The sequence below is a fragment of the Octopus bimaculoides genome, chromosome 11, assembly GCF_046866305.1.
Source record: "Octopus bimaculoides isolate indiv1 chromosome 11, ASM4686630v1, whole genome shotgun sequence".
NCBI lineage: Eukaryota > Metazoa > Mollusca > Cephalopoda > Octopoda > Octopodidae > Octopus > Octopus bimaculoides.
Window position 1 is genome coordinate 10,275,407 of NC_142938.1, and position 14,047 is coordinate 10,289,453.

The 14,047-nt window shown below is 38.8% G+C and overlaps 1 protein-coding gene across 3 annotated transcripts in view; it reads left to right on the forward strand.

Moving 5' to 3' along the window:
* LOC106870487 (uncharacterized) overlaps positions 1-11,572 on the forward strand; it is a 31,037-nt gene extending 19,465 nt beyond the window's left edge. For 2 of the 3 annotated variants that reach the window (XM_089359470.1, XM_089359468.1), the window contains 3 exons: positions 5,161-5,338; positions 9,334-9,559; positions 10,519-11,572. In XM_089359470.1, coding sequence (XP_089215596.1) covers positions 5,186-5,338; positions 9,334-9,559; positions 10,519-10,721 — 582 coding nt within the window. In that variant the 5' untranslated portion in view covers positions 5,161-5,185 and the 3' untranslated portion in view covers positions 10,722-11,572. Of the gene's footprint in view, positions 1-3,178; positions 3,297-5,160; positions 5,339-9,333; positions 9,560-10,518 lie in introns of those variants that run through there. The other variant, XM_089359469.1, reaches the window with a different exon arrangement.
* The last annotated feature ends 2,475 nt before the right edge of the window (positions 11,573-14,047 follow it).

A 14,047-nucleotide genomic window follows, 5' to 3' on the forward strand; every position in this document is an offset into this window, starting at 1 on the left:
TTCTTATATTGAACCCTACTATTTCCTTCTAATTAACTCTCTCATATCGTCTCTGATGATGGGATATCTTTTATATCCCTGAAACAGCTGTAAGGCTACCCTTCTCTTTATAAAATGTCCTAGAAATTTTCACACTGCCTTGGCTTTGTTGTCTCATTTTATTTAACCTATACATCCTCACAGATGACCTGCATTAGACTCCTCACTCATACTATTATCAAACCGGGAGTCTAACAGCGGTCCTTTTGTTGTACTTACATAGCCTTACCCGGCTTTTGGATCTTCTAGATACCAAAACCTCTCATATATATATACATCATCATCATCATCATTTAACGTCCGCTTTCCATGCTAGCATGGGTTGGACGATTTGACTGAGGACTGGCAAGCCAGAAGGCTGCACCAGGCTCCAATCTGATCTGGCAGAGTTTCTACAGCTGGATGCCCTTCCTAACACCAACCACTCTGAGAGTGTAGTGGGTGCTTTTACGTGCCACTGGCACGAGGGCCAGTCACACAGTACTGGCAACAGCCACACTCAAAAGGGTGTTTTCTATGGGCCACCTTCACAGGAGCCAGTCCAGCTGGCCCTGGCAACCTCACTCGAATGATTTTCTAACGTGCCACCAGCACAAGTGCTAGAAGGCGTCGCTGGTAACGATTATGCTCAAACGGTGCTATTTACGGGCCACTAGCACGGAAGCCAGACAGCTGCTCTGGCAATGAACATGCTCAGACAGTGCTGTTAGTGCTCCACTGGCACAGGTGCCAGTCATCGAGCATGGTTCAATTTCGATTGAACCATACTCGATGACTATATATATATATATATATATATATATATACACACACACACTTTTCTATATCTATATCTGTTGTATTCTGTTATGTCCTAACAAACAAGCAGAAACAAAGATGATAGAGATTTTAAAAAAAGAGAGAAAACTGGGAAGTTTATCAAATGTTGAACTGTTCGTAGTAGCAGTCATTAAAAGTCATCATTCTTAATTGCTCATTAATCCATTAATCTTACTTTGCCAGCTTCGTTATATAATCTACAGTAATCCTATCCCTTCACCCCTCTTACCTCTCTCTGCTCCACACACACACACACACACACACAATTCACTCAATTTTTCTATCCTTCTCCATACGTCAGAGTGTACCTTGGTGAATATGTGTGTATATGCATCTGCATGTGATTGCTTGGGTTCATATGTGTGTGTGTGTGTGTGTGTGTGTGTGTGAGCATGAGTGCTTGGACCTTCGTCTATATGTTGATGTATAAACATAATTGTTCATTCATATGTATGCCATCACTATGTATGTGTGTGTGTGTGTGTTTTGTGTGTGTGCATATGTGTGTGTATTTATATAAGTGTGTGTACACAGGGATATATGTATGTATGTGCATGTGTGTTACCAACACAAATCTTGTATACTGACTCGGTCAACTCCCAGATTAGTCCTCTCCTCTCCATCACCACCACCACCACCACCACCACCACTGTAATGAAATAATTCATTATAATTAGGAAGTTATGCGATAGATTGTGACAAATTAGTTTCAACCTGAAATATTTCGATATTCTAAACAATGAGGCACCTGCTTTTATAGGTGGCTCTGACTGGTGTGCTGATAGTTTGAGCTCAAGGTCAGGAAGTGGAGTGTGTTAATTAACCTGAGAACTAATCAGCTTTTGTACAACAACAACAGCAACAACGACAACAATAGGAAGTGGTTGAGAATCTACCAAAGTACTAGGCTTTTGGAATGGAAGTAACAGTATGTGGGGCATGAAAGTAAATAAAATCATTACCAGTAATAAATGGGGCACTAGGTTTGATTTAAAAAAAAAAATTATGGAAAATAATGCGTGGCGGTTACCAGACCGCCGGACTGGCCCTCGTGCCGGTGGCATGTAAAAAGCACCCACTAGGCTCTTGGAGTGGTTGGTGTTAGGAAGGGCATCCAGCTGTAGAAACTCTACCTGATCAGATTGGAGCCTGGTGCAGCCATCTGGTTTGCCAGTCCTCAGTCAAATCGCCCAACCCATGCCAGCATGGAAAGCGGACGTTAAACGATGATGATGATGATGGAAGGCGGCAAGTTGGCAGAATCGTTAGCACCCTCCTCTCTCTTCTTTTGCCTGCTACTTCACTCAGTGCAACTTGCACTTTGCACTTGGTGCATTGCTATCTATTAAATAACAAAGACTGGGCCTTTTTATAGTTTTTGATTTTGTAAAAATATGGATGACATGAAGTGACACAAAAAAACAAGAAGAAGGTACAAGGTGCAGAGAAGGAATGAGCTGAGAGACGAAACATGAGCTTAAGCATAGGAACAACGGTGGAGAAGAGAAATGAGGCTGAAAGAGAATGCAGCAAGTTTTAACGAGAGAGAGAGAGAGAGAGAGAGAGAGAGAGAGAGAGAGAGAGAGAGAGAGAGAGAGAGAGAGAGAGAGAGAGAGAGAGAGAGAGAGAGAGAGTGAGAGAGAGAGAGAGAGAGAGAGAGAGAGAGAGAGAGAGAGAGAGAGAGAGAGAAGAAGTTTCAGAAAACTAATTATTGTGTTTTAATTGTTATCACCCATGGAATTCTTATGGGTTCAACTAGTTGGCAGAGTCATGGCTGTGTGATAGAAGCTTGCTTCCCGACCACATGGTTCCAGGTTCAGTCCCACTGTGTGACATCTTGGGCGATGTCTTAAACCAAAGCCTTGTGAGTGGATTTGGTTGACAGAAACTGAAAGAAACCCATCATGTGTGTGTGTGTGTTTATGCCTGTTTGTCTCCTACCTCCACTTGACAACTGGTGTTGGTGTGTTTCTGTCTCTGTAACTTAGCAGTTCAGCAAAAGAGACCAATAGAATAAGTACCAGGCTTAAAAAAAGAAACATATGTAAAAGGGTTGATTCACTTGACTAAAAATTCTTCAAGGCACTGCCCCAGAAGGACCATAATTATTGACTGAAACGTAAAAGACAAAAAAAAACAAATAGTTTATATAATTTCTGTACAAAAGATCACTTTATCATTTTTTTGTTATATGATTTTTTTTTCTTTTCTACTTAATTATCAAATATTATCTTTTTGTTTGTCCTAATAACTAGTGTGTACCTTGATAAAACCAAGACATGATAAAGCCTTCCCCTTTCCTCTGCCACTACACCCCCACCTCTTCAACTACTGGGTCACATATATATATAAAAAGTTGATTACTTAAATAAACAATTACTCCAGAATAATTGGTGTTTCTAGATCTTATTCAACACAGAAATCTTTAAAAATTTACTGTAAGTAACTTAATGTTGTCTCTTTTGAAATACTCTCTTTTCGAACTTGCATTTGTACTGTTTATGTGACAAATAAGGGCTGAGGAAGCCTATGATCCTAACACTATCTGCCACCTTGTGGCCTCTAATGATAGCTTTTTTATTTTTTCCATCTTGTTCTACTCTGCTGTATAGAGAATCGGCTCTTGTCCATATATATACTAGTTTATCACAGAAGCTGCTGCTTGTAGGTAACCAACATAATTTCCCAAATGAAAATTACTTCTAGCTTGACAACATGCAGCTTTTGTGGCTCCTAAGGGTAGCTTTCTGGTTTGCATTAAAAATACATTTATGTTAATGACACCGAATTGTACAGTCATGGGAAAACTGCAATGCGTGTGATTTCCTGAGTGACATGTTAAATTTCATAAGAAAATAACATGTGTAATTGTTTAAGTAGTACAGCTCACTTGATCGTGAACCATGCCTCATGTGGCCTGCTTCTCAAAATTGTTGCAGGCATAGCTGTATGATAAAAAGCTTGCTTCCAAACCACATGGTTCTGAGATCAGTCTCATTGCGTGGCACCTTGGGCAAGTGTCTTCTACTATAGCATCAGGTCAACCAAAGCCTTGTGAGTGGATTCAGTCGATGGAAACTGAAAGGAGCCTGTCATATATGTGTGTGTGTGTGTGTCTTTGTATCTGTGTTTGTCCCCCACCGTTGCTTGACAAATGATGTTAATGTGTTTATGTAACTTAACAGTTTGGCAAAAGAAACCAATAAAAATAAATACTAGGCTTCAAAAAAAAAAAAAAAAAGAAGCACTGGGATTTGATCATTCGACAAAAAATTCTCCAAGGTAGTGCTCCAGCATGGCCACAGTCTACTGACTGAAACAAGTGAAAGATAGAAGATAAAAAATACCTGGTATAGTATTCTTTTTTTTAAAGTTCTTAAATTATTTAAATGAGTCATTAAAAGTTACAAAAAATTTTTTAATGAGTTGTTTAAATAATTAAGAACTTTAAAAAAAATACTACCCTACTTCTGACCTCCATCTTTGTCAATGTACCCACCCCCGCCGCCACACTTCACATTATCTCCCTATTTCTCATTATCTACAGCTTTATGATACTGTTGCTCTCTACCCACCAACCCACCCCTTTTCATGTAGTACCACCAACCACTTCCTTCTCCTTAAGCCACGGCGATTTTCTTTACATTCCCACAAACTGAAGGCAAACAGCTTTATGGTTAAAGTGTTCAGCTCAGGATCATAAGACTGTGGGTTCAATTCTTGGTGGTATGTTGTCTCCTTGAGCAAGACACTTTATTTCATGCTACTACAGTCAACTCAGCTGACGAAAATGACTTGTACCTGTGATTCAAAGGGCCAGCTTTGTCACATTCTGTGTGTCATGCTGAATATCCCTAAGGAGGAATTTCAACCATGTTTCGTGGTCTGCTACCACAACAGCTCCTTTATAGGATCCAGTTAGCTCAAGACATCATCAGGAGGAACCACGTCCAGTTTCGGCCCCTACTCCTCTACTGTTTTGACGTGGCGGAGCCCCCACTTTTGGAGGTGTCTTCAGCTCTGGTGTTGGGTGCATGTCTTCTTTCTTCTATTCCCTGGCCTCTTCGATGCAGCATCAATGAGTGTCAGCGTCCGACTGACTGTCTTGTCAAATTCCCCTTTTTATACATTAAAAGTATGAATGTCCAAGTCAAATAACCACATAGATTCTCCTTAAAAACTTCAACACAACCAATTTATTGTTCTTGCATGAAAAAGTACTTTATTGTCTTATATTTTATATTTTCTTTTACATTATTTACTTTTAATAATGTCTCACGATATTTTGGTGGGTAAATCTAGTTATGCTCCAGTGAAGAACTCAAAGATGTCAACAGCAACGACGGAGAATATCTTAAATGAAGTCTTTGGACTGATTGAGAAACATGGAGAAAATGAATATTTTGGAGAACCAGTCAGTATTAAGGAACACATGATCCAGTGTGCCATGTTAGCTGAAGAAGAGAATTATTCTAAAGAGGTGAGTTAATGAACATTGTTGCTGTTATTGACCTACCTTCCAGGTATTGTGTAATTCAGATTGTGTTATCCAGTGTGTTTATGCATATATGTGTATGTGTATTGGTTGTACCTATTTGGATATGAGAGGTATGGCCTCAAACCTCTGGTCTGGTTTTTTATTTCCTGCAAAATTGTGCTACTGTTGATAATTTGCATAATGGAAATATATACTAAGCATTTAACACCTGTTATTGTGTTTCTTATTTCTTTATTGCCCACAAGGGGCTAAACATAGAGGGGACAAACAAGAACAGACAAAGGGATTAAGTTGATTACATCGACCCCAGTGCATAACTGGTACTTAATTTATCGACCCCGAAAGGATGAAAGGCAAAGTCGACCTCGGCGGAATTTGAACTCAGAACGAAACGGCAGACGAAATACCGCTAAGCATTTCGCCCGGTGTGCTAACGATTCTACCAGCTCACCTGTTATTGTGTTTCTTGTTGGACACTGAAGTGGTTATGAGCAAGGTTATATAATATTTCAACAATGATTATGTAATCATGAAAGAAATTAGTTGAAACAGCAGCCACCCTCTTGACCCAAGGCAGCACTACTCCTCCAGGGACTTGATGTTGGCTTCCGTGTTGAGTCTGAGGCCATGTGGGAAGATGAATGGAGGTATAATGTCACCATAACTAGTGGTCATTCCAAACACCATGATGTTGACTGGATGTTTAATTTTTATATCTCTCGGTACATGTCCTCAGATTGACACCCAAACACTCTGAAATGTTTGTATTGGAGCTTCTGGCATGAATGCCAAGCAGTACAGTATCTCGTTTCCCAATTTCCAAAAGAAAATAAATATTAGGGTTGATTCATTCGACTAAAAATTCTTCAAAGGTGGAACCACAGCATGGCTTCAATCTAACAACTGAAACAAAGAGAAGCTAAAAAAAAAAAAAAATAGAATGCTACAAAGCAAAATATATTAGCAAGGGGACTAAAATTTACTCCCAACTTTCTGTTGATCTAATTCCATCATCATTTAACATCCATTTTTCCATGCTTGCATTAGTGATAGAAATTAAATTTTCCATCACTGGATGCTTTTTCTGTCACCAAACCTCACCTGTTTCCAAGCAAGGTGGAAATGAGCAACTCTACTTGTATGATGATGATGCTCGTTTACAACCATCATGTGACGTCTTCACAAGGTTATAAACACACACACAGATATACAAAGAGCTTCTTTCAGTTTCCCCTCAACCAAATCCACTCAAGCCTTTGATCAGTCTGGGGCCAAAGCAGATGACACTTGCCCAAGGTGCCATGCAGTGGGACTGAACACATACTTATGTGCTCGGGTAGCAAGATTCTTAACTAAACAGCCACACCTGTGCCTAAAATGAAATTAAATATGATATTTCACAATTTGTAGAAAATTGAAACTCACAGAAAGATTATTTGCTAAGAATAATAAGTATGGTGAATGGCATGTTAGGAACAAAAACAATGATTTTTCACCCAAAAGTTGGAGTAAAAAAAACTTAAATATTTTTGTGATCACATTTTGAATTTTCCATCTAATGTCATAGATAACCAAAGACTTAAGTCAAACGTCATCACTGCTGATGACAGAAGAAAGATAACAAATTGGCAATTAAAGAAGCTGATAAAGGAAGTGCAGTTATATTGATTGTTCATGAATACTAAATGTTATAAAAATTTTGTTTTATCCATGCTAGAAGACAATGTACACTACAGAAGGGTTATAAATTACAACCAACACAAATTGATGGAGAACCATCATCATCATCATTACCATCATTGTTTAACATCCATCTTCCATACGTGCATGGGTAGGACAGTTCACAGGAGCTGGTCAGGTAGAAAAACTTCTCTATGCTGCTCTGTTTTGGCAGGGTTTTTATAATTGGATGCCCTTCCTAACGCCAACCACCCCACAGAGTGGACTCTGTGCTTTTTACGGTGCACTAGCAAGGGCAAGGTTAGTTTTGGCATGATTTTTACAGCTGGATGCCCTTCCAAATGCCAACCACTTTACAGTTGGACTGGATGCTTTTTACATGACACCAACATTGGCAGGGTCACATGTATCTTACAATTTTGTTACACTTGTACCAAAAAGGGGGAAGGTGCTTGACTTAGTGTTTAATGTATTTGGCTCACAATCATAGAGTTGTGAGTTTGGTTTCTACAGCTGAGTGCCCTTCCTAAAACCAACCCCTTCTCCACTGCAGTTTATCAACATCGTTATTATTATCATCATCATGGCTATTATAATTATACCTGAGTTACTTCCTCTCACCGGTCTTTATACTGTGTCCATGACCAAGACAACTGCTTATCAACGGTACTGTTTACCTTGCTATAAGTTGGTACCACTATTTACCAATAGCAGCAGCAGCAACAGTAGTACCTTTGGCAAGGCATAATATAAGAACCACCCAACTGAGGGCAACAACCATTTAACCCTCACCTCTTTGATTGAAAGTTTCCTAATAGACACCACAACAGAATGAATGTGGTTATCTCTGGTGTACCACCACCATCACCACCACCACCACTACCACTATCACCACTAATATCATCGTCATCATCAGATTATGCTCAGTTTAAAAATTACTCGTCCAGTTAATAGACACACACATACGAAAAAAAAAAAAAATCCACCAACCACATCATCAGAGCCACCCAACCATCCATACATAATCATTAAAAAAAAACTGGATTAAGGGTGGAGTTAATCTCATTGAGATAATCCTCTTAAAACTGTTGTTCTTCTTGTTTGTGTTCTTCTCTTCCCCTCTCTCTCTCTCTCTCTCTATATATATATATATATATACACATACATACATATATATATACATACATATATACATATATTTATATATATATACATACATACATACATATATTTATATATATATACATACATACATACATACATATATATATATATATATATATGTATATATATATATATATATATATATATATATATATATACACATATATATCTATACATACATATATATATAAATATATATACACACATATATATAAGAGTGTAATGGGCGCTTTTTTATGTGCCACTGGCATAGATGCCAGTTATTTGACATCAGCATTGGCCACAACTATGATTTCACTTGGTTTAATGAATTTTCTCAAGCATGGCATAATGCCAAAGGTCTTGTTCACTTATCACTTCTGTAGGGCCCAACACTTGATGGGTTCTTTTTATGCACCACCAGCACAGCCACGACTACTTTTTCACTTGGCTTCATGGGTTTTCTCAAGCACTGGATATCGCCCAAATTGTTTTGAATTTATGAAGCTTATTCGAGAATTCAATGATGCAATTGTTTATCTTTAAAATGACATTGTAGGGTAGGTGTGAGAGATCAGATCTGGCCAGTTTGAACCTAAAACATGTAGCATATTTGACCCAGATATGACAAGTTTAAATGCTAAAAGATTAAATCTACTGCAGTGGGGCCAGGCTCTTCAGTGATTTATTCTGTGTCCAGCATGGAGAATGAACATCTGACTCTGGCGATGGCGCTGGTGGTGGCAGCTGCAACAGTAGCAGTGTTGGTAGTGGTTATGGCATCAGAGGTGAAGTAGTAGTAGTAGTAGTTGTTGTGCAACACTGCCTGAAGGATGGCGGAAAAAATGTGAGTGTGATGTCATCTGTATATGTTTTGCAACAATTTGGACAATACAAAAAGGGTCAAATATATATTGTTTGAAAAGAGTGGGTGAGATGTACCCCTGTGACAGATCATTCACAAAACTGCAAGTTCTGGGAGTTTTGCCTTTGTATAACTGTGCAGGCTAGGCAATCTAACAAGCAATTTGCTAGTCAGCATTTCATTTTGTTATTTTGAGTAATTTCGGTAGGAGTGGATAAAGAGGAATGGTAGCAAAAAACTTATGTTTTGGAATTATTGGTTATGTTCTTTGCCTTACTATGTGTTTCAGGTCATTCTTGGAGCATTCTTCCATGACTTTGGACATTTCCTGCAAATGGAAGGGAAACAGAATCTAATGATTGTTGATGGTGTTGTCTTGGGGACATCAAACCATGAAAAAATCGCAGCAGAGTATCTGGAAGCCAGGAATTTCTCTCCCATCATTTGCAACATTGCCAGACACCATGTGAATGCTAAGAGATATCTTGTTTTCAAGAATAAATCCTATTATGAGTGTGAGTAGCTTCTAACGTGATCTTTCTGTTTAAAATGATCCTTTATGAGTCAATGTGGTAGAATGTATATAGCCACTCAACCTGCTAGAAATACCAGCTAAATTTCTCATAACTTGCGCCTTACCATATTAAGTAATATATTGAATGAACCAATGAAGGAGTCTTTATATAGTCATTTTGGTCTCTGAGAAATAGCTGCCAAATCTCCCTCTGAATACATTCTGCCACCTTAGAAAAGAATACTTGGGATAGCATGGTTCTAAGCATACTGGGCCTAGCAAAAAGGTAGAATGATCAAGGCTGGAATGTCTCTGATCAAAAGTGTGAATATTTTATGTATGTATGTGTGCGTGTGCGTTGGATTGGCTGTGTGGTAAGTAGCTTGCTTCCCAGCCACAAGGTTGCGGGTTCAGTCCCACTGCGTGGCACCTTGGGCAAGTGTCTTCTACTATAGCCTCAGGCTGACCAAAGCCTTGTGAGTGGATTTGGTAGATGGAAACTGAAAGAAGCCCATCGTATATATGTATATATATATATATATATATATATATATATATATATATATGTATATGTTTGTGCCCCCCAACATTGCTTGACAACCGATGCTGGTGTATTTACGTCCCCGTAACTTAGCAGTTCAGCAAAAGAGGCCGATAGAATAAGTACCAGGCTTCCAAAGAATAAGTCCTGCGGTCGATTTCCTCGATTAAAGGCGGTGCTCCAGCATGGCCGCAGTCAAATGACTGAAATAAGTAAAAGAGAGTAGTCTTTGTCACTCTATGTCTGACAAAAAGATAGGATGGTCATGGTTGAATGAGGTCCAACTGGGACCCAGTGGGATAAACTGGTATTACTGCTATTACTACTACTGTTGCTGCTACTACTACTACTACTTATATCCATTTGTATCAGCTGAATTGTAATTTCCACACCTTTTGTTCTTTTCTTGAATTTCCCAGCTTTGACCGAGGCTAGTAAGCAGACTCTGCAACTGCAAGGCGCAGTTATGTCAGAAGAAGAAGCTGAAGAATTTGAAAAGCAGCCAATGTTCGACCTGATAATCCAAGCCAGGAAGTGGGATGAAGAAGGAAAAGATCCCAACAAGGTTCTTAAACCAATCGAATATTATCGAAATATGTGTGCAGACATTCTCAAGAAATGAATTGGAGACATTTGGAATTTGGACAGTTTCTGGAATTTGTGTGTGTGTGTGTGTGTGTGTGTGTAAGAGAGGGAAAGAGAGAGAGTGGGGAGAGGAAAGCAGTGCTGCAACATACACAAACACCTCAGACTTCACCCTGAAAATTCAGCTTCCTGTTTGCCGCCAGGTAACATTTCAGCCCTGGCAAGTTGTTGAACCTGTCAAATCTTAAGTAATATTCATATTGAAGCAGTGCCCTTATTTTATCTGCTATGGTATCGCTGTTGCACACACAAATACATACCTTAGGCTGTTATAACCCTTTGGTATTTAAACTGTCCAGATCTGGCCTTTTACACCTACCCTACAAAGTCATTCTAAAACATAAAATTCCACATCGTCGAATTCTTGAAGCTACAAGATAATGCTTGATTAATTGAAAACAATGTGATTAAACAAGCATTACATTTGACAGAATTATCTGAATGCTAAAGGATTAAAAAAAATGCTGATTCTCTGACTGGATTACCAAAGATTCATTCAGTCACACATTGGTTCGTAGATATGCTAACCATTCTAGCTCTCATTTCTGAAATTACAATTGTGTCATTTGTGCCAAACTGTTCTGCGCTCTCTCCATCCCATGCTAAGCCGTTGCGCTGTCACATCCTTCTTTCATCATTTGTACTGCATCACATTCACTTTACCAAACATAGTTCTTCATCTTTTTCCAGAAATGTGTGCTTTATAGTTCCAAACAGCAACAAAATTCTAAGAATATAGTATATTCTTAAATACTATCATAGGCAATGGAAACATAATTGTATAAATTAATGCAATATTTTGGAAATAAAGAAATTGCGTTCTTTTTATCTTTTACTTTTTACTTATTTCAGTCATCGGACTGCAGCCATGCTGGAGCAAAACCCTCAACTCTGGGAGTGGTTTTGTTGCAAGTTGACAAGAGTTGCAACAAATGTTGAAGGGACATAACTCTTAACTTAATCACCTGCTTGATTCGTTTCATCTGTTTCACAACGACCATAAACTGGATGTGTCAATTCACCTCCAACAATAGAGAGCAGTTGCCATACTTCATTCCATAATGGCTACCTCTGAAGAGCACGGGTTACATAACGTGACTGTTACCTAACACTCTGTATAACCCCTACTGTGAAACCGATTGGTAAGATCAGCTGTAATGGCTATATAATACTGTACACTTCGATTAATATATATACATATATTAAAAAAAAAACATATATATAATTTGATAAGTGCCTTCATCAACAACAACAGATGAACATTTTATATATATGTATATCCATCTATACCTATACATGTGTATATTTTTTACTTGTTTCAGTCATTAGACTGTGAACACGCTGGGGCACCGCCTTGAAGAATTTTTTAGTTGAATGAATCTGACTTCAGTGCTTATCATTTTTAAGCCTGGTACTAATTCTATCAGTCTCTCTGTCTCTCTCTCTCTATATATATATATATATTTGTATGTATATATATTTATATATGTACCTATAAAATGTAAGCATATAGGAAAAGAGATATATAAGTACCCACATATCCGCGCGCACACACACACACACAGATTCATTGTACCCTATTTACATAATCATTATGATAACAAAAACCTATAAGCTGCTCAGTGTTTCACACCTTTAATCTACTTGATTTGTATTTACCTTCTCGTTAATTATTATTGTTCTAGTAGTGGTGGTCATCATGGTGTAAGCGGTGATGGTGAAAATGATGACGGTGGAGGTGGAACTAATTGTAGAGGTTCTAGTAGAATGGTGGTAATTATGATGAAGGTATTGATATTAATATTAGTGATGGTGTTAGTTGTGGTGGCTGTGGTCGTGGTGGTGGTGGTGGCGATGGTTGTGGTGACAATGGTAATAATGGTGATGGTAGTAGTGGTAGTAGTGGTGGTAGTGATGGTAGTGGTTGTGGTAGTAGTGATGATTGTGGTACAAGATAGCAGCTTAAGTGAATAGAAAAATAGAATCTTCAACCATGTGACAATAGTAGTAGTAGTAGAAGTAGTAGAGGTTGTGGTGGTGACCCTGAAAGGATAAAAAGAAATGTTAACCCCAGTGGAATTTGAACTCCAGATGAAATGCCACTAAGCAGTTTGTCTGGCATGCTAACAATTCTACCAGCTCACTGCTTTAATGATAATCCTTTCCAGTACAAGGGTGGTGAGCTGGCAGAATCATTAGCACACCAGACGAAATGCTTAGCAGTATTTTGTCCATCTTTACATTCTGAGTTCAAATTCCACCGAGGTCAACTTTGCCTTTCATCCTTTTCGGGTTGATTAAATAAGTACCAGTTATGCACTGGGGTTATTGTAATTGACTTAATGTTTGTCCCCTCTGTGTTTAGCTCCCTGTGGGCAATAAAGAAATAGATAATCCTTTCCAGTATAGGCATCATCATCATTGTTTAACGTCCGCTTTCCATGCTAGCATGGGTTGGACAATTTGACTGAGGACTGGTGAAACCAGAAGGCTACACCAGGCTCCAATCTGATTTGGCAGAGTTTCTACAGCTGGATGCCCTTCCTAACGCCAACCACTCAGAGTGTAGGCATAAGGCCTGAAATTTTGTGGGAGGGGGCTTGTTGGTTACATTGACCCCACAGTACTTGATTAGTACTGTGTTTTGTCTATTCCAAAAGGATAAAAGGATTTTACCCCTAACAATTGGCCTCTTAGCTCTTTTGATTTAAACCCCCTGGACTACTGTATTCCGGGGCATCGTTGAAAGGGAGACCAACAAGCATACTTGCAATACCAAGGACTTGTTGATGTCTGCTGTGGGCAACATTATGGCCAGCATAAATAAAGATCACCTGATCAATGTATTTAGCTGTTTCGGAAGCCGTTTTGAGGCAGTAATAGATGACGGTAGTTTTATTGAATGGTGCTTTGCTATGTGTATGTAAGAATATGTGTAGCAAATTCCAGAAAATTATTACTCTTTTACTTGTTTCAGTCATTTGACTGCGGCCATGCTGGAGCACCGCCTTAAGTCGAGCAAATCGACCTCAAGACTTATTCTTTGGAAGCCTAGTACTTATTCTATCGCGTCTCTTTTGCCGAACCGCTAAGTTACGGGGACGTAAACACACCAGCATCGGTTGTCAAGCGATTTTGGTGGGACAAACACAGACACACAAACATATATACATATATACGATGGGCTTCTTTCAGTTTCCATCTACCAAATACACTCACAAAGCTTTGGTCGGAGCGAAGCAATAGTATAAGACACTTACCCAAGATGCCACACAGTGGGACTGAACCCGGAACCATGTGGTT